At 40.6% G+C, this 21,549-nt stretch overlaps 1 protein-coding gene across 3 annotated transcripts in view; it reads left to right on the top strand.

Moving 5' to 3' along the window:
* Positions 1 to 21,549, top strand: part of PRR14L (proline rich 14 like) — a 28,383-nt gene extending 6,834 nt beyond the window's left edge. For 2 of the 3 annotated variants that reach the window (XM_073673876.1, XM_073673868.1), the window contains exons 4-9: positions 448 to 4,366; positions 4,639 to 4,698; positions 4,801 to 5,293; positions 12,514 to 12,620; positions 17,647 to 17,718; positions 20,111 to 21,546. In XM_073673876.1, coding sequence (XP_073529977.1) covers positions 448 to 4,366; positions 4,639 to 4,698; positions 4,801 to 5,293; positions 12,514 to 12,620; positions 17,647 to 17,718; positions 20,111 to 20,402 — 4,943 coding nt within the window. In that variant the 3' untranslated portion in view covers positions 20,403 to 21,546. Of the gene's footprint in view, positions 1 to 447; positions 4,367 to 4,638; positions 4,699 to 4,800; positions 5,294 to 12,513; positions 12,621 to 17,646; positions 17,719 to 20,110 lie in introns of all 3 variants that reach the window. The other variant, XM_073673884.1, reaches the window with a different exon arrangement.

Genomic DNA, 21,549 nt, shown 5'->3' with positions numbered 1-21,549 from the left:
TGCACACGGAAACACTGCGGCGTGCAGACTGCACAGAATTCTATGCGACTTCTCGCAGCATGCCATGGCACCAGAGGTGTTTTATTCTTCCAGCATCAGCTACATACACTTTTAGTGGGATTAAAACTGGAAACTAATAAAATGAGGTGCACCTGTCTTGTTGTATGACAGACATGTATATATTTTTTAGCATAAGCTAAACTACTATTCTTTTAATGTGCATGGATAGTATCTAGAAAGTAGTATTGTTGCTACTTATGTAAATTTACACTGTTGCTTCTCCGTCCTATGTCCAAATCTGGCATCATGCCACACACCAAAGTAGCTGGTGTTGTAAGAATATGATAGGAGGATCTGTTGAACACCTTGGGGAAAAGTAGGATAATATGTTGTGCTTGCTTGTCTTGTTCTATATACTTTCATCTCTTTTTCTTTTGATTCTTGCAGATGATCATACTTTGAGTGATCCTATATCCAAGATGATTGATAAAGCTGCAGGTATGGAAGTTATGGGCACTGGGTCAGTTTTACAGAATGAGAGAATGGTTAATCTGCCAAGTGAGCCTAATAGAGATGAGTCCTCAGCCCTGGAAATATCTCATTCTGTGGAAATTGTAACCAAAACTGTCAATTTAGCAGCCACAAAGACCCAGACATCAGTAGATGAGTCTCCTGAAGGATTTCTTCATGACAAATGTACTGTTTTAAAGTCACCGACTCACCAATGCCCAGCTTGTAGCACAAGACAAGGAGATCCTGTAAAGTGCCTTGAAGCTGAACACTTGACATCAACCCAGAGAACTTTTGACTTTAGTTATTCTCCGAAAGTCCCTCCACATTTTCATGGAACATCTATTTGCAAAGAGGCAGAATTTAACTGCATAAATGAAGTTCATTCAACAACATGCTTAATGGAAAGGCTGGAACTAAATACAACTGATATAAATGTGCCAAGCGATAAGGACATGGATATGTGTCTGGAGTCTGTTCAGCAAGAAATTGAGATCCCCTCTTGTGAAGAGATTCAAAATAATGACATTTCAGTCGCATATCTTTTTGGAACCAATTCTTCAGAAACTGCTAGCACCAGGCTTCATGACATACAGTCTGACTCCTCAAAGGTTGGACCACGGGATGATAAATTTATGATGGAAAATGAGAGGGCATTTCTAGAGGACTTAGAAGAGGATCAGGCTTTCAAACCAAATCTTCCACCTTGTTTTGAAAATTTGACTGGTGCCAAAGCTTGGGACACTGAAGTATATTCTTTTTCCTGTAGCATGATTGATTGTAATTCACCTTTAAGTGATGGCGCGCCTGCTTGTCATAAATATTCATCATGTGTCAATTCATTGGAAGACCATTCTTATCTAAGTCCACGCAATATATTGTGTTCAGCTCCACTGACAAGTATATGTGCGGAGCATTTATATGCAAAATCTTCAAGCAGCTTTTCTTTAGTTGATGGTTGTGAAACCGAAGACAATCAATGCACTATGCCACAGACTATGAAGTTACATCTGTCAGACAGACCTGGGAATCGTTCTGGCACACAGTCGGAGGTGCTTTGTGGCATGGTACCATCTGTAATACATGACCCAATATCACCCCTTATAATTGTTAAAGATTTTCAGTGTTTGGACAGAGAAGACTCAAGTTGTGCATTCAGCGATTCCAGTGCGATCAATCATAATGCCATTAATTGTGATCAGATTATAACTTCTCAAGATCAATCCAAAGTGGTAGTAACAATAAAAGAAACAGTCTTCCCCTCAAATTACTCTAAAGTGCCTTGTCAGACAGTAGGGCACTGCAGGACACCATCATATGCTCTGGTACCTTATATAGATATTTGGGATTCTCTCTCTTTCAAGCCTGAAGTAAATTTAATGCTGTCCCCAATGGATCTAAAAAATGTGAACAGCAAAAAAGATAAATCCCAAGAACCGGAAAAAAAAGAAAATGACTTTAAAGTCTGTATTACAGAAGATTGCCCATTAGAAGAACCACCTAAAGTTTCTAGAAGAAATGACTGTATGCTAAAAGAATTCAAGAGCCCTCAAGAAGTAGTATCTCCGAGCCAGTATGGTGGTAAACATAAAGATGAGCCCGTTGTAGATTTAAGCAAAATGCATGCATTATTGGCGGAAGAACATAAGTGTAACATCTCAGCTGACTCCTTTCCTTGCCAGGCTGAGTGTCGTAGTGTTAAAGTGCATGAGGACAGACTATCAAACGTGTCCCTCACCGTGAATCGTTCAGAAGACATTTGTCGGTTTACTTCTGGTGCTTTATGTGACTCTTCTGTATTAGCTCAGTTAATTGATGTTAGACATACAGGTGAAAAACAAACAAGTAAGTGCTTCCTAAAAAAGAAACCTTTGCCCCATCTGTCTTTATCCAGTAGGCATCTTGGTGACTGTTCTTTTTTATTACCAACTTGTTTATCAGCCTCTACTGTATCCCCAACTGGGTGCAAGAACAAGGCGAGGCGCCAAAGTGAAGTTTTTTTAGACAAATTACAGCTGCCTGTCAGTGCTAGTTCATCAGTACAAATTCTGGATGATCTAAGTAAATCTCATTTGCTGAAGCAAAATACAGAACTTTGGCCAAGATACAGCACAACTCTTGAAGAACCATTTAAATCTTCAGATTCTCTACACTGTATGAAGATTTCTTCAGCAGAAATTAATGGTCCAACACACAGTGCGCAGCCAGCTGTTCTAAATAAAAATCGGAGCCCGTTAATGCAGCACATGGAGACATTTTTGTTACCCAAGAGAAATCCCTTGCCAGTGAAAGCAGTTAATGCAATTAAAATGAAAGTGACACGAGTAAAGTTCCAAAGAAATCTATTTAGTGCAGAAATAAAGATGCGGGACAAGTCGGTAAATGATTGCCAGTTGCTAAAAGAAAGATCTAGACAATCTGCTGGTTGCCACATTGGGATGTTAACTGGTACAACTGAAAATAGGAAGAGGTATGATTTGAGACCTGCACCTCAGAGCCTTAACTATTCATCACAGGAAGTAAAAAGACCAAAGATTTTGAACAGTAAGGATGTTGGCCATGCCAGTTCTGACTTGTTAAACTGTGTTGAAAAGTTTTCTCAAAAATCAGAAACATCCCACCTCTCTGAACCTGGACAAGCATGTAAAAGAAAAGAACCATCAAGGGCCATCGGAAGCAGCCCTTGCTCGGGCACCAACATCCTTGTCAAAAGGCAGCCAAACAGAACATTTAAAAGTTTTTCCACACAAGAAAACTTGCCACTAAACATCAAGGGTCAGACCTGCAAAAGTTCCTCAGTTTTGAAAATAGACAACCCTCATAATATTAATTTTGAATATAAATCCCTGCCAACAAAGCATCTAGATCTCAGTCTGACTTCTAAGCCTTATTTCTCCAAAATGACTAGTGGAAAGGCTGTTTCTCAAAGACCTCCACCTTTCCAGAAATGCAAGCAAGATCATATGTTATTAAACAAATTATCCAGAATTGCTAATAAAATTTTTGCTTCATCCAAATTGAAAAGTGTCTCCAGCAACTTGAAAGTTGTTCCCTTTAGTGGTGTGAAGATTCAGGCAAGGAAACTGCTAAATGTTTTTTCATGTGTCAGTTTGAGAATGAACTCCCAGCTAGGGCAACTTTGGCAAGAAAATGTGTGCCTTAAGTCAAATAGAGACCGCCTTGTTTCTCAGTCTATGAATCTTTACCCTAAAACTACTTGCTTTAGCCATTTAGGTGATCTGTTTTCTTTTAACAGTTGTGATAATTTAACATTCCCTGTCTCTTTCCATGTAACGATGGATCCTAGCTGCTTTTCAGACTTTCTAAGATTTAATCCCCCAGACTTTATTTTAGGAAGTCCTCAGTCTTCTGCTCAATCATCAGAGCTTTCAGAATGGACACTCTCGCTTTTCCTTTCTTCTCGTGTGCCAGAAGACAGTGACAGTGTTCGCCTACTCACACAGTGGAATCCACAGTTTAGGTCTTTAGAATCGAGTTCAGAGTCCAACCATACCAGGAGGTCTGTCCGAAAGTCTGGATGCTCCATGCTTGGCCTTCACACAGTACTCGCACTTTCATCCCCTGGATGTTACAGGTTGTGGACTAGGAGGAGGAATCTGGGAAGTCGAATTCCCACCGTCCAAAAACATTCTGTGACACAATTTGCACATGGACTTAAGGGATCACCACCACAGTTTTCAAGAAAGAAAGATCAGTTTTCCTCATTCGCATTTTCTCTGGGTCGTGTTCTTTCTACTTGGAGTCGACATGGCCTATCTACCTTCTCTTCTGATTGTGCCAACACACATCCAAACTGCAGTGTTTGGCTGCCAAGCCAGAACAGCAACATCATCAGGTAAACACCTATGTTTTGTTTGGTAGCTATGAGCATAGAATGACTCTTATTCTGATATATAGGTGTTCTTTCAGTATGTCACTTACATTAAGAAAAGATTCTACTCCATGCACAAGATTTTCTATTTTAGGATTCGTAATAATTTTCTTAGGCAAGAGAAGGTTGAGCATCACATTTACTGGGCTTCTACAATTGGTAGGAAACTTAACTCCCCTTATTAGTCTGGTTTTCCCCTTTTTTATTGATTTTGTTTTTTGTTGTTTTTTTTAAAGTGTATGTAGAAGTCAAACTCCATTGATTCCGAACAGTATTCCTCAACTGAATACATACAGGTAGGTCAAAATGTCCTTTATGGCTTGACACTATTTAGTCGTCCTAAAAATGTGTTCATTTTGTTTAAAAATTTGTGTTTGTTTTTGTTTTTACCTTTTAAGCCTACCTATTCAGAACCTTGATCTTACTTATAAACCCAGAAATGTTCAAGAAAATCTGGCACTTCCATTTTCTCTGTTAACTCCACAAAAAGATGATCCAATACCTCCATGTTGGTTTTCCACGTACAAGAATGATGTAGAATTATCAAGCTGTTCCTTCAAACCGGAAGATGGCCCTAAGCATTACTTTGTTTCTACTGTGAAAAAGGACAACTTCAATCTGCCACTTGAACCATATGTTCAGCAGAAGAGTAATCTAGAACATCCACTTGCTTTCTCATCTTTGAAGCCTATAGGTAACATCTCTTTGCAAGAAGATGAAATCCCTACAGTTTGCTTATCCTCCCGGTGGGATGTGGCTGTTCCGGAAGTTGCTGCTGTAGATCTTCCTTGCTGTGAGACACTACCTAAGAGCCAGGCATGTCCTTTTGAACAAAGAGAGAATATATTCATTCCCTGCACACAAAATCAAAACCAGAACCAGGCAAATGAGGTAAGGAACTAAAATAAGAACATCTGTCACCAAAATGTAATCTCACCAATCACTACAGAATTGTGTAATAAGTTCACTGTGTGACTGAATTTCTTCCAGTAACTTAAAGGGGTATTCCCTTCTCCAAGATCCTATCCCAATATGTAGTAGGTGTAATAATATTGACAAATACCTCCAATTAGAGATGTAGTCCAGTTTTTCTGATTCGCTATGTCTTTTTCCTCGTGTGCAGGCATTGCAAGACCTTAGGTATCCATGGTTACGACCACTAGCAACTAGCTAACTAACTGTCACTATATCAGTGGTCATAACCATGGAAACCTAAGGTCCTGCAATGCCTGCACATGAGGAAAGAGACATAGTAAATCTGAAAAACTATACTACATTTCTAATTGGAGGTATTTGCTAATATTATTACACCTGGTACATATTGTATAGGATATTGGAGATGAGAACACCCCTTTAAGGCCAACCTCATAGAACACAATAGATCAGTGGTGGTGAACCTATGGCACACAATGCCTTCCCGGTGGGCACGTGCGCCATCTCCTCAGCACTGCTACCATTCTCCTTAGCCCACGCGCCATCCCCCTCATCACTAGCCTCGCGGGCCCTCTCTCCCATTAGGCCGCGTGCCCTCCCACCAGATCTGGCTGTGATGATCAGCTTTGGAATGGGTAGAGGTTAGTAGTTATTATATTATTTTTTTATGTGGGGCCATTACGCAGTATGGCGCACCATGTGGGGCCCATTACACCGTATGGAGGGCTATGTGGAGATTACAGTTGGAGAATCATACTGTGATGAGGTCACCATTCTTGGTTGGGGGGATTGAGGGAGAAGGGTACAGTAGGTTCATCATAGAGTGTGTGTGAGTGTGTGTGAGTGTGTGTGTGTGTGTGTGTGTGTGTGTGTGTGTGGAAATTCACTGTTGGGGTATCGCACTGTGTTTGGGGGCACTTTTGTTTGCATCATACTTTATCTGTTTTATTCAAGGTTTTTTATCCTCTGTTATTACATATTTAAATTGGGTTATTGGGCCATATGCTTTTTACTACTCTTATGTAACATAACATACTATTCTACTATAATTCCAAATGTTAATCCTTTAATTTGATAAGGAAAAACTCAATTGTAGACATTTTTTTAACAATTACCAAGGTTTGCCCGTGACTTTGTCCAAACTTTTATGTTTGGTCCTCTGTGTATTTGCGTTTGACATCTCTGGCTTAAAGGGTTATTCTCATAATGAAAAAGGGTTAGAATTGCAAAGAGGTTGTTAAAAACAAACAACTTTGCAATTTTACTTTTGATTAAAAATCCTCTCCATTCTCAGGAACTGACCTCCTCTGCAATCGGTGGCTAGTATCTTAGGCTTGGAGTGCAGTGCTTACAAGCTCTTTGCTATAGACTGTATAGCGTGCTAATGTATGAGTTGTTTTTCTAAACTAAAACCTCAGTATTCAAGTTAAATTGCCGTGTTGGCACTTTGCGATAAATAAGTGGGTTTTGGATTGCAGTTTGGGCATTCAGTCTCTAAAAGGTTCGCCATCACTGCAATAAATGATGTTGGGAAAAGATGATCAGGCAGTTTGAATACATTTCCCTTTGCTTCTGAAGAGCAATGAAGGAGTTGGGAAAAAGCTGCAGCAGAACGAAATTCTGTGCACCTTTTTACACTGCATAAGCTTTTTTTTTTTTTCCTCTATCTGCTGATATGTTATACACCCTTGTCAAGCCATATTATGCTGCTTTTAGATGGGCCCCTTATTGGGGAACAAGCATTCTTAGGAATTCTCATTCTCGAATAGCAGACTATTTAAACAGGCCAGCAATTGCCTGATGAACAGACAAAACTCTCGTTTGTCGGGTGCAGTGATCTATGTAGCTGACAACATGACCTGAACTCAGGGAAGAAAACTACATAGGCCACAAGCAACTGAAACTGACCCCGGAACAAGAGAACAGGACTAAGGTGAGACCTGTGTCCCCCAATGTCTTCCATGAGAATGGAATCTAGGTGCTGACCAGTCCTTGTGTGGCGCTTTGGGGATCAAAAAAATATTGCACACCTGAAGAATTTCAAGACTGGCCCTGACAAGATCCAGACAGTTGAGATGAACTAGTGACAAGATTGGGAGTACAATGTCCTCATTGATGTGGAAAGCAGAGACCACTCTGCTTATGGAAGTTATGGCAACTAGAAATGCTACCTTCCAAGAAAAGAATCTTTGTGAAATGCTGCGGAGAGACTCAAGGGAAACTATTTGACCGCAGACAGGACAAGTTCCATCAGATGCCTGCAAAGAGGGGTGCAACTTGCAAGTCAGTAGATCTTACTCGTTTATAAAAATCAAGTGCACACATTTTTTTCAGGTGGGTCCCTTCCGTAACCCACCTGAAAAAGCGCTCAATAAACATATGCACTGCAATGTCAAAACAACTTGCTGTGCATATGTTCAAACTTTTTAACCATTTCAGGTTTCCAAAGATGTTGAAGCTTTTAAATTCAAGCGACCAGTCCTATCTTTAGGTGGCTTTCTTTTGGAAACTGCTCACTATTTTATATACATGTTTTTAAAAAAAAAGAAAAAAAAAAAAGATGCAGGTGGCAATGTCACCACAAAAACAACCGCAGCTAAAATAGGATCTCAACATACGAAAGTAAACCTAGGTGGTAGATTGTTGCTTACGAGCCTTTAGCATGTTCTAATCAGCCGAATCGTAAAGACCACTGGATCTCAGAGCCTCGGCTTCAACACCCATGCCATTAAATGCAGCCGAGGTAAATTAGTGTGAAACAGAGGACTTTAAAAAAGGTTGTGATGAGGAAGAGGCCATAGAGCATCTTTGTTCAACTGGATAATGTTGCAGTACCATGCCAGACCAGAGCGATCAATTTCACCGTAACACCCTACACTGTGACTCGCTAGGGCACACAGGGAATCTGTAAAAGAGGTGGAAAGCGATGGAGCAAAGTGAACTCTGCCCATGAAAGGACTATATTATCTGTCTACCACAAGGGCCCTCTCGTCCTGGGTCCTGACCACATTGATTGGTATGTTGTGATTGAGAAAAGAAGAGGTTCATGTTGAGTATGCATTAGTAAAGGCAGATACGTCTGAAGACTTGTAAAGAGAACCCATTCTCCCTTATCCATAGTTTCTAAGCTGAGAAAGTTTGCAGCCCAGTTTTTCAAACCAGAAATGTAAACCGTGGAGAGCTTCATCTAGTAGAAATCTTTTACAGTTTTTTTTTTTTTCTGGTTGAGGGGCTGCTAGTGCGGAACACTGATGGTTTAGGTAGGTCATTGTAGTTGAGCTGTCTGCACCTAAAGTGTGCTATCACTGAAAAAAGGAGAACCAGTGTTGAGGAGCCATTACATATCTCAGTTTCAGAAGGTTGATTCGGAGGTCGGATTCCTTCATAACCAGACACCCTGAATGGTGTGATGGTGAGCAAAGGTGACAGCCTTGAGAATTGACACCATCCTGCCCAGAACCCTCATGCAAAATGGATGCAGCATGAAGACTGTCCACAATAAGATGCTCTGGCTCAACAAAAGGAGAGTTTGCCCAAACCAGACCGACCTGTGGTGTCAAAGGTCATGCTCAGAAAATCCAGACACTGGGAAGTGTCAGACATGAACTCTGTGGATTAATGGTCTAACCAAAGAGCTAAAAAAATGCAAAGTGATTGGAAACCGGTAAAATTCTTATCTCTGGCCAAGACCTTTTAGCAAAATATCATCCAGATAAGGACTGATTGCTACCCCTCTGGCATGCAGTAGCACCATCATGGGAACAAGCATCTTGATGAAGACCATGGATGCTGTCACTAGTCTGAAGGAATGCAATCAACTGGAAATGAAGAGACCTCAAAGCAAAGTGAAGAAATCACTGGTGAGACTGTGACAGGTATAAGAAGATACGTGCCACGTATCACAGAGAGGAATTGTCCTAGCTTCAGTGACTCAATAATGGATGCAGGGATTATGCAAAATCATTAAACTCTTACGATTCAGTAGTCTTTTCAGGTTCAGAACGGGTCTGACAAAGCCATCCTTCTTGGGAACTGTTACGATTAGAGCAGTATCCCTGGAAACGTTCATAGCCTGGAACAGGGAAAATTACACTTTTTGATGAAGGTACTGGATGGCCCAACGTAAACAGTGCATTGAGACTTTGGATGAGAAAAAAACCTATTTGGGGGCTGGGAGGCAAATTCAATTTTGCAACATGGAGATGCCACCTCCGTGACCAAGGCATCACCCACATAAGACTTCCAAATCTCTCTCTGAAGGAGAAAAGACATCCCCTCACCTGAAAAGGTAAGAGGGAGAAAACCTTTAATGCAGTGGAGGCCTGAAAAAGAGCTGTCTGGAGAAACACAAAAGAAACTTTGCAAAGGAGCTTTGAAGTGTGCAGCAAATGAGAAGAAAGGTTGAGAAGATCTTTCTGAGGAGCCTCGGAAGATAAACCCTGGTTAAGATTCTTGGCTCAGGCTTTACAGGCCTTGCTGACCCTTGCTGTAATGTAAGACTGAGTCTGCTGCCAAAAAGTCAGCTTTAGAGAGGGAGTTGTTCCTCTTACCCAGCAAGTCACTGACGGAAACCACATCAGAAAAGGGCAAGGTAGTGGCTTTCAAGAGTCTAGCTACCTGGGGGGTCCATATGGACCATTTGGCAACCGATTCTTCTGCAAAAACGAAGAGTAACTCAAACCTCTTAAGGGAAGGGATGCACCTTTCCAGGTGTATCCATTCCTTTGCTGAAAGATAGTCTTCCTGGGGAAAGGTGACTTGCACTGACGAGCCAAAGGGTAACAACGTTTTGAACTTTTGCCTTTCAGGCTCCATATCTCACCATTCACTACTGCTTCAAACATTAGACTATCTTACATAAATTTGACTTGCAACTATTTTGCACATGATTAGTTATACAGATTCGTGTCATGTCACTGCATTGTTACTGTTTGTGTTCCTAAAAATCAACATTATTATTTTATTAGTATTCTATAAATCCACCTTTTGGCTTTCAATACTGCCTGAGTCACTGTCTGTTTCATACCCATAGTACGTGAGTATACTTGTCTTGTAGGATATTCACATATAAATCAGCGTTCAGACCACCATCGATCCTGGTCAAGTATCCAACACCTTTTGGCTTTGAAACAACCCCATATTGGGCTTCCTCCACTGAACTTGACAGTTCCTTCAATTTTTCAATCCGTTAACTCCTTTTTTCCCTAGTTTCTTCCAGACCCATTTGCACCCATCAGAGCTTAGTCTATTTACTTTCGTCTCATCATTCCAAATCACCTGTTTCCAATCTTTTACTGTCCATTTTTCGTACTGTAACAGGGCTGCTCACTTGGGAGCGAGATGAGGTAGCACAGGAACAGTTTCTATTTAAAAGTCTGGCTGGTTTAAGTCCTCTTAAACCGCATCACAGGAAAACTCAAATACAGCCCTTGTCCGGCACTAAATGAAAACATAAAGTAAAAAGTCTATACAATAGTGCGGGTTTGCTGCTTGAGTTAGTCCAGCTTCTTAGTCCTTTAGCAAAGGCACACAATCCTGGAGGTTTGCACACCTCCACTCACAGACAGGTGTGAGACAAACAGGCCTCATTTTACAATCTGAACCATCCCCAGGGGTGGAGATATGGTGAGCAGCCGTCCAACTCAATTCTTCAGCTGCTCAAAATCAATCTGTCATGGCCGATTGACCCCCTCCGTAGTACTATGTGTACTAGAGCATTACTCCAAGTTTATATCACAGAGGACAACCACCTCTGTAATACATATCTCCCATCCACTATGTGTCCGGCAGCCACCTTACAGTACTTTTTTGCAAACTTGAGCCGACGCTTCACCTTTTTTCGAGCCACCATTTCAGACTTGTGTAAAGTGCGTCACAAGGTACTTACGTGGACATCTGTGATCTCACTATTACGAAGCACGTGAGCCACCTCCACTGCTGTGTTTGTCGCGCCAGAACTGATGGACCCTGTGATGAGCCAACTTGTTGACTCCGATATTTTACCTGGACGTCCACCTCTTGGCTTTTCAGTGGATTGACGGACTTCATTTCGTATTCTTCCAATTGTCATGGCACTTACATGATGCAGTTTAGCAATTTTCTTGTGCGAGAGACTGCTGTCTATAAGCTGGATGAAGCGGTTTCTTTTTTTTTCTTGAAAAATCTTCATGGCTGCTCTTCGATTCGAACCACTAACTTTTCGCTTGGTAATCAACTTAATGACACACTGAGCTATTGGGGAATGTGGGAACAGGTTATAAGTTGTAGTATACCGTAAGAAAAATATTTTTCCACCACCAGGAGCAAAACTAACAATGCTGTGACATGACAATAATCTGCATAACTAATCATATGCAAAATAGTTGCAAATCAAATTTATGTATGCGATAGCCAAGATGATTGTCTATAAAATGATGGTAGTCTCACGTTCAAAGCAGTAGTGGATGGTGAGAAATGGAGTCTTGATATCCAAAGTTCAAAACATTGTTACCATTTTGCTTGTTAGTGTATTGCTTACAGTGCAGACGGAAGGAAACTGCACATGTGTAGCAGCAATAGGGGATACAACAACCGCTGATAATGATCCAGGTATAATAGCGAAGTGGTATTAAAATATAACTTTTAATAGACCTAAGTTAAAAGAGAAACAATGTAAAAAAATATTAAAAGGACCAGAGAAGTAACAAAAGTCTACGGACCTATCTAACCCAAAGATGGAAGAATTATGCACACATGCAAGAAATCCAACAGTAGGTCATCCTACCATAGGTATGTGAATCAGTATTTACGGTTTAAACAACTATTCACACCAAGGAGGAATAAGACCCAAAGTCCATAACCATAAAGGAATAAATAAATAAATTAGAGGGCAGATGCCATACAATTTTTCTTTAAGCCCTAAAATGGAGTGTGATAACCGTGAAAAGTCACACAAAGTGCATGCTATACCAGATAGATCTCATGCAATTACCATAGGTGTAACCGATCGCATTGGTCTATGCATACATAACTAAAGTGCAAGCTAAGATCACACATATAGCACTAACATGGCAACCCTTAGAGCATAAAGTGCCTTTTATAGAAATGATCAGGATTTGCTTATACCAAAACAAAAAAGCATTATAAAAGCATTTTCTTTGGTTCAATAAAAAACAAAATGTTTTATTCTTTTATTACAGGGGTCCTTTGAAAGAAAACCCCAACGGGTCTCTCAAATTCGAATCCGAAAAACTATTCCCAAACCAGATCCAAATCTGACACCAATGGGTCTCCCAAAACCAAAAAGGTATGCTGTCAAATATTGTATTGTTAACATTCCATGTATGTTAAAACGATGTTGGCTCCACTATGCTAAGTGCGTATCCACTTTTTTTTATTTTAAATGAGGCTCTGAATTGAATAAGCGGGGTTGTCCAATAGTAGACCACCTCCTTTTTTTTTTTTTTAAAAAAAAAAAAAATTGTTTCCCCTTCACTACCTTTCACATACCCATACGTCATGGTCTGGTAGGGTTTACTGACCTCTGACGTATGGGTATGTCATGGCGATCGTGTGCGGCACAGGAGCTGTGCCCGCTCGATCATCGCCGGGAGCTCCACTTACATGATAGCCGAGCCCCAGCTGTCACTATCTGGAGCGGTCCCCGTACCACCCTTGCCTGTTTAACCCCCTGAATGGCACAATCAATAGGAGACGGGGAGAGGAGGAGGCTCGCTCTTATGTCCGATCGGTGTCATTGCAACATGGTGTCTGCTATCTATTCCATCCAATTTTGCGCTCCAAAAGTTGAATGGTGCTTCTTCCCTTCCGAGCCCTGTCGTGCCCCCAAACAGTAGTTTTGCACCACGTGTGGGGTATCTGTGTACCTGGGAGAAACTGCACAACAAATTGTATGGTCCATTTTCTCCTGTTGCCCTTTTGAAAATACAAAATTTGGGACTAAAGCAATATTTTTGTGGGAAAAAATAAAATGTTAGTTTTTTCCTTCCACATTGCTTTAATTCTGGTGAAACCCCTAAAGGGTTAATAAACTTCATGAATGTTTTGAGCACTTTGAGGGGTGTAGGTTTTAAAATGCTGTCACTTTTGGCTATTTTTTGTCATATAGGCCCCTAAAGTCACTTCAAATATGGTGTGGTCCCTAAATACAAAAAAAAAAAAAAAAATGGTTTTGTAAATTTTGTTGGAAAAATGAGTAATATCTGATAGACTTAACACTGTAACTTCCAAAAAAAAAATTGTTTAAAAAATTATGCTAATGTGAAGTAGACATGTGGTAAATCCTATTTTGTATGGTATAGTTATCTGGTTTAAGGGCATAAAGTTTGAAAATTGCTAGATTTTTTTGTAAAATTTGTGTTTGAGCAATGATAAGCTCCTGGTGCTAAAACAATCATTGCAAATAAACATCATGGCTTGATAAGAGAGGCATCTCTGAAATCTGTATTTTAGCCCCTACCTCTTGCAGTCTTCAGATTACATAGCAAAAACCTGCAATCAACTTGCAATAAAAGTTTTTGCTTGGCAACACTAATTGAAAAAAAACGCCCCCTCGCCCTGGTGAAGTTGGCAGGGGTGTTGAGGAGGTTTAGGAGCTGAACACCGTGCTGCTTAATTACAGAAAGGGGGGGGGGGCTCGGTGGTTGTGTGATGGCAACATGATGGCCCAGGCTTCACAGCTTGGGGCAGTACAGGAAGGATGCACCTACTTTTTGTAGAATATGAAGTGGTAAGATGCCATTCATCTCTGAATCAATCCAGTGCAGGATTCTGTATTGTAATGATGGTTGCTCTGCTGAAGTTCATTGTTTTCGCAGCCTGATCTTTCATGTAGATCTGGTCACTCTGTGAGTGCGAGTTCATTGGCTTCAGTGTGATCCAATCTGTATGAAAATTCAAGCTGCTATAGCTCACAGTGAACTTCAGCAGAGCGTCTGCAGACCTGACAATCCAGAATCCTGCACCTGGCTGCAGGACATTACATATTATATTCCGGACACTATTTGACTGGTATGATCTGTAATCATTGTATAATGTATACAATATCTAATGTTCTGAAGTCACAGTAAATCATATAGCAGCCACATATCTTGTGTACTGTATGTGGTATACTACTGTACGCACACCAAATGGTAATTTGTGACAGATATATTATAGGCTGTGAGGTGTTTTCTATTATATAATAATTTTTATTTCTATAGCGCCAACATATTCCGCAGCACTTTACATTTTAGAGGGGACTTGTACAGACAATATAGACATTACAGAATAACAATAATCACATAAATCAACAGATACCAGGAGGAGTGAGGACCCTGCTTGCAAGCTACAATCTATGAGGAAATAGGGGAGACACGAAAGGTGTCTAAGTAATTATACACAAGGAGTTACCCAATCAAGTCAGAAACATCTATTATTCCTCCCTTCGTTATATTTATAGAGGTCACATAAAGTAGTCATATAGTAGTTAATTTGATACTTTATTCAACACAGAAAACAGAAACCTTTTTTTAAAATTTCATCATTCTGCCCCTAAAAACACCAATTAAAAAATTCTAAGCAGTGTGGTTTACATATAACCTTATGACACATGGATAGTTATAGATGCCATTATATACATACATATCATTGTATGCAGAATAAATAACCATATACCGTTTCAAAGATACATATAATAAATACAAGTCACTATAAATCAGTATCAATAAGACATTTCATAAATGCATACAATAATCAAGTATCCCAGGCCAAGCCTGTCTACATTTAAATAGAGTTTAGTTAAGCATCAAAATACAAACCATTTGCCATGGTAATAGCCCCACAGTGCCCAGCACCCCTACGCGCGTTTCGTGTGTTTGCTTCCTCGGGGGGTCGAATTTTTTAGGAGGGCCAGGGTTGGGTGAGATATCTCCAATGACTGGGAGAAGGAGGATAGAGAGTGTGCGCAGATGGTTAAGTGACTTGTGAGAGCGTTTCTTGTGTTGTATGTTGGGAGTGAATGGATCTTTGCCGTTTAGGATTGTGAAAAGAGCATGAGTGCTGTACATAGGAGAGGAGAGAGGGGCTGATATGGATGGAGTATAGAGTGTGTGTAAGGACGGTGGATGTGAGTCAATGTAGCAGCCAGAATATAAATTATACAAATACATACGGTGCTTATAGAGTTGAAGTATACATTAGTGCCCCACCTGCCTATTCATGGATTATTTTCTAAGATATCAGGTAATGTGGGGTCAAAATAGTTTGTGGGATCAGGAAACAGGTTGGATGGAGATGGGTGGGTCACCCTTTCCAGGATCAGTGCTCTTACTAGGCATGGCCACATTAGTGTAAAATTTAGATAATTCTGCGTTGTCGTGTGTTTGTGACGCGCCCCCTGGAGCCGTGGGGTACTCGGTAGCCGGGCCGGTCCTGTATTGGGGTTGTCACGGCGGCAGTGGCCCAGGGCAGTCAATCAATCAAAAGTCAATTTGGGGAAATAAAGTTTTGGAGGTAATGTTCGTGACGCCACCCGTGGTATGCTGCTGGTGCAGATCCTCTGGGGCTGTTGGTGACGCAGCAAAGATGGTTCAGCTCTCCACAGGCAGAGCTAAGCTCCAGGGCAGTATATAGTGGATTTTAGAGGTAGATGTTGCTGGTGTAGTGCAAGGCAGGTGACGCAGCAATCGGGTAAGGACACAGTGGGGTGCAGTCTTCAGGTATTTACTCACAGTTGTCAAGCTGCTCCAGGTTACAATGACCAGATTACAATCGCCCACATCGTCCTGTGTCCTTCGGGGAAGTGATCCAGCCAACTCTCAGATAACTTAGAAGCACTTGAACGGGACCCCTTTCTGTGTACCTCTTCAGGTCGTCTCCCTCTGCGCTGGCTCTCGCCCTCCTGCCCTGCGCCTCACACACAGTGTCCCAAGCCAGTGGCCGTGTGCCTTGTCGGGTGACGTCTGGTCTGTCCCCTTGGTCCTTTATGGCCACCTTTTTCAGCGATTATGTGTGGATTTTGGCTACGCCACATAAAGATACCACAACCTCCTTTTTGCTAGCTGAGCCTTAAAGTACTCCACTAGTCTGGGGCTGGTCCCCTCCTGCGGCCTTGATCCCTCCATGGTCAGCATGAATTCGGGCGCACGGGTGGCTTCCCGCACCCGCCGTTCCCGTAGGATCCCTTCGGTCTCTGGAGCCCTTCTCCCTGCTCTGGTCTTCTCTCCTCACTCTCCTCCTGGGCCTCTCTGACTGGGCCCCACTCCTCACTCTCCACTGAACTCCTGCTCCAAGCACTGGAGCCAGGAAAAATGGACCCGTCTAGATGTTTCTACCGGTCTTTTTATACTCTTCCTGTTTGTGCTCCCCTAAACTTCTTCCTCCACTCACCTCCTCCACTTAGTTCCACCCTCCTGACAGGGACTGTGCTCTCCCTCAGGAGCAATCTCGCCCTTCCCTCAGGAGTGGTGTGTGTTGGATGTGAGTGTGTGGGTCCCGGGTAGTTCTCCCTCCTTACCTGAGAGTGGAGTCTGAGTTGGAGTCGGTATAAAATGGACCTAGTTCTAAAATATATAAATTGGTACAGTAGTACAATGCAGGATGTGCTGTAACTGTTTTCATAAGAATTTGGGAAAGTTCTGAAATGTTCTATTCTTAATCTAAGGATCTCGGCTTTTAGCTGAGATGAATCTGTGCTGCACTTTATGTACATGCTCAGTAGTGAGGCAGCGCTATGGAGTCGAAACTCGAGAAAAATAGTCCCGGCCAGTGGGCATGGCCTCGCTCCATACACCTCTATGGAACAAGGCTGCGCCCTCTAGTCGGCTACGCTCACTGGATAGCCACGTCACTAGTTGGGGCGCGGCCTAACTCAATGCAAGTGTATGGAGCGAGGCCACGCCTACTAGATGGGCCCTGTCCGGGAGTGTGTATAACGCATACGTACCCTCCGGTCCCAGGTCAGAAACTGGCAAATCTCCGCAGCGCATAGTGCGTGCGCTGGGGGGATTCATAAGTCTGCAGTCACACAGATTGACTGCAGACTTAGTGATTTGAACCAGACAACCCCTTTTCAGACAAATATTAAATATCAGTTGCTCACAACTCATTTCGGTAACCTATAGGCTAGTGATTATTTCACAACATAGGCTACACACTCTCAAGCCATCATCTACATGGTACAGGAATCTTATGAAAAGGTCATCTCCGTGCCCGGACTCTAGAAGATGAGAATAAAAATGATTATGCACAGGACAATATGATTAACTATTTTTAAGTTTCCTGAATGTTACGGACACATTTTGTGTGAAATCACTTATTTTTTTATATTGTAGAGTGAACAAGAAAGAGTTCAGTTTGGAGGATATTTACACCAACAAGAATTACAAGTGTCCACCGCCGGCTCGGTATGAAACATCACTGTGGGAATTGTCAAAATATTTTCCCTCTTTCTTTCACACAGTCTCTTCTTTTATTTCTGGGAAGCTTTACGTCTTATATGTTTAAAGAACGACTAAACTTTTTTTTATTATTGTTATTGCTAAGTTATCCATTTTTATAACAGTCTGATTACCTGTTAATTAAATTCTTGTACTCCGGGGCGGCCTGTGGACTGGTCTTTATTTGGTGCTCTGTTCTTATATAACTGCTTATGGATTTAAATGAAAGGTCGCTGAACCCTCAATGACCTGCCCACTACTTTAAATATTGCGCTTGTGCAGTTCATATTGTGGTCTTAAAAAAAAAAAAAAAAAAAGTTTTTTTTTAAAACTCCAGCAAAATGGCACCGCCGCCCACGCAGTAGCGTTTATTGCTTGCCATTTTGCTGGAGCCAAATTGTTTTTCTCTGATAAAATGGCCGCGGCACGTGCGCAGTAGCATCTATCGGCAAGCAAAAGATGCTACTGTGCATACACCGCCCACCAGTGGGCGGAGCTCGTGCAGAATAAGAGCATCGCTTGACGATAGATGCTACTGCGCACGCACCACAGCCATTTTGTTGGAGAAAAAAAATTGGCTCCAGCAAAATGGCTGCGGTGCATGCGCTGTAGCATCTATTGGCAAGCAATAAACGCTACTGCGCAGGCGGCGGTGCTATTTTGCTGGAGTTAAAAAAAAAAAAAAATTTTTTTTTTTTTTTTTTTTTTTTTAAAAGACCACAAAATGAACTGCACAAGCGCAGTATTTAAAACAGTGGGCAGGTCATTGAAGGTTCAGCGACCTTTCATTTAAGCCCATAAGCATGAATATAATAACAGAGCACCAAATAAAGCCTCACCCACAGGCCGCCCCGGAGCACGAGAATTTAATTAACTGAAAAATGCAAATAAAGATTAAACAACAACCACAACTCGGATATCATTTTAATCAGTGTAACGGCGCCAACCTGACAGTGTTTGTAGTTTTCTAAGCACAATCTTGCTGACAGGTTAGCTCTAATTCTGGTGAAGCCCTTAAAGGGTTAATAAACTAATTGAATTTGGTTTTAAGCACTTTGAGGGGTGTAGTTTTTAAACTGGTGTCACCATTGGGTATTTCCTGTCACATAGGCCCCTCAAAGTCACTTCAAATGTAATCCCTAAAAAAAATTGGTTTTGTAAATTTTGTTGGAAAAATTAGACATTGCTGATAAACTTTAACTTCCTAGCAAAAAAAATAATGTTTAAAAAATGATGCTGATGTAAAGTAGACATATGGAAAATATTATGTATTAACTATATTGTGTGCTATAACTCAGGTTTAAGGACATAAAAATTAAGATTGTAAAATTTTAATATTTTGGCAAATTTTCGATATTTTCATAAATACACCCAAGTCATATTGACCTAAATTTACCACTAACATGAAGTACAATATGTCATGAAAAAACAGTCTCGGAATCCGTGGGATCCATTGAAGCGTTCCAGAGTAATTACCACATAAAGTGACCGTGGTCAGGAAGGTGAAAACAGGGGTAAAAAAAAGAAAATCAGGTTTTTTTTTGTTTGTTTTTACCAAAACGTAAAAAAAAAAAAAAAAAAAAAATCCAGTCCAACATGGCACCATATTTTGAAAAAAAATACCCATCAATTTTTCAAATTTATACTTGGCAGATGCCGACTGTGTGTTGCATAGCCACCATATGTAGCCCCAGCTCCCGGAGTGCGCTTAACCATTTAAATGCTGCTGCTAATCTGACAGTGGAATTTATATTATGCGATTGCTGATGGGTTACCATGACAACCGAGGGTCTGCTGAAGGCCCCTGTAAACTGCTGTATTGGTTCTCCAGAATTGTAATTTTTTTGGGACCCCACTTCCCCCAAAACATACCAATAAAAAGCAATCAAAATGTCATATTGGCATAAAAAGTAAGCTAGGAGTGCAAAAAAAAAAGCCCTCCCACAGCACAGTCAATAGGGGGGAAAAAAGTTATGGGACTCAAAAAATGGTGAATACATAATTCCTGATTATTTTTTTTTTGTTTGTTTGTTTTTGCACCAGTAAAAAAAAAATAATAAAAAAATTTGACAAGTTTGGCAATAATCCTACAGACCTGGAAAATCAAGTTCCCAGGTTAATAAAAGAGGAAAGGAAACAATGAAAAAATGAAAATTCCATAGTTATTAAAGGGTTATATCCGGTTTTAATTTTTACTTCACCTTTAATGTATTTTACCCTTCCTCACCCCTTCTCCGTAGATCTACAGATATCAGCTGTCATCTCTGCTTCCGTATCTTTCCTTTACATTATATTCTCGCTCAGGGCTGCATCACATGTATCTCTTTTGGCTTGATTTTTATTTATTTTTTTTGTACAGTAGTCTTGAAACAATATTTGAAGAGCCCCAAGAAAAGAATGGAATCTTAATTTCAGTCTCCCAGCAAAAGAGGAAACGTATCCTGGAGTTCAGAGACTGCACAGTTCCAAGACTCAAGCGCCCCAAAGGAAGAATGAAAGTCATGACCAGCTGTAAACGGGGAAGGAAAGCTGCCATGGAGGGGGTACAGCTCGATGCACTTCTGATACAGAAACTCATGGACCTGGAAAACTGTCTTTTGGAGGAAGAAGCCATGGAAAGAAATCCAACATCTTCTGAAATGCCAAGCTGATAGCTGAAATATACTAATGTTTAGTTTATTCAGTTAAATTAAGAATCCTTAATCAGTCATTCTCTAAATGTAATTATTTTGATAAGGTGGACGGGTAATTGATGACTTTTTTTTTTTTCTATTTCTGCCACAGAAAGACTGGAGGTATTATCCGATTTTCACAAAATGTAATGGTTTTATTATGATCTCACCAAAGGATTACTTGATCTGAACTTCAGGAAATGTGACTTGAGCTAAAGGATTTGCATGTTCACTTGGGACGTAGTTCTATAAAAAAATGTTTCCAGATGGTCACAAACCATCTAAACCCTGCACTGGAAAGTGAAGATTAACATTAATGCACTTAAATAAATATTGTCTATATTTATAAATATATATATTCATAGTTTTAATGCAAAAGAAAACCAATTTTACCATTTTCACTTTTTAATCAGGTAATTTTAAAGCTGTTGTTTGTTTGATTCAGGTTTGTGCTTCCTCCTATGTAATAATGTGCAGATTGGCTAAATTCACACAGAGTTTTTCAAGGAGTTTTTTGAGCATAAACTCTCAAAATCTCAACTAGTTTAAGTTTCTGTTTCAAAAACACAGCAAAAATACTCCGTGTGTAAACAGCCATTTGGTGCAGTTTTTTTAGGCTTTTTGTAGTGCCGATTATTTTCTGTGTTGTTTTTTTCAATGAGTCCTTAAAGGTATTTTTTTTTCTAAAAATAAGTCGCACAATACTGCGTTGGGTTCCATATCCTAGTTAATAAAAAAAATATATATATATAAAATATTCTTGTGCCTTTCAAGATACTGTGAAGGAAGTTCTGGTATAACCTATTTTTAAACATAAAGGCTTTAATCTATACCATTGGCTTTGAATCATTTAGCTTTTGCAAAATCATTTTTGTTTTTTATTTACTCTGATTTGGCCCGATTCATATGCAGTTTTGTAGCTGTGGTTCTAGTAGAATATCCAGACTCATGGGTATAGTTTACATACTCACTGCAGTTTTTCGGAACCTGGTCAATGTGTTAACATTGCAGGCTGCTCCTGTGAGGGTTAATGTTATTTCTCAACTTCTGTGTGGTAGTGATAAGCAGCGCGGTCTCGCTTGCTGTGTTACTTGGACTTTGTTTCTGTAAATTACTCATAAGTTTG

Source organism: Phyllobates terribilis, unplaced genomic scaffold (assembly GCF_046119375.1).
Source record: "Phyllobates terribilis strain yellow unplaced genomic scaffold, ASM4611937v1 Scaffold_1__5_contigs__length_1240528914, whole genome shotgun sequence".
NCBI classification, from domain to species: Eukaryota; Metazoa; Chordata; class Amphibia; order Anura; family Dendrobatidae; genus Phyllobates; species Phyllobates terribilis.
This window is presented reverse-complemented; position numbering and strand designations above follow the sequence as displayed.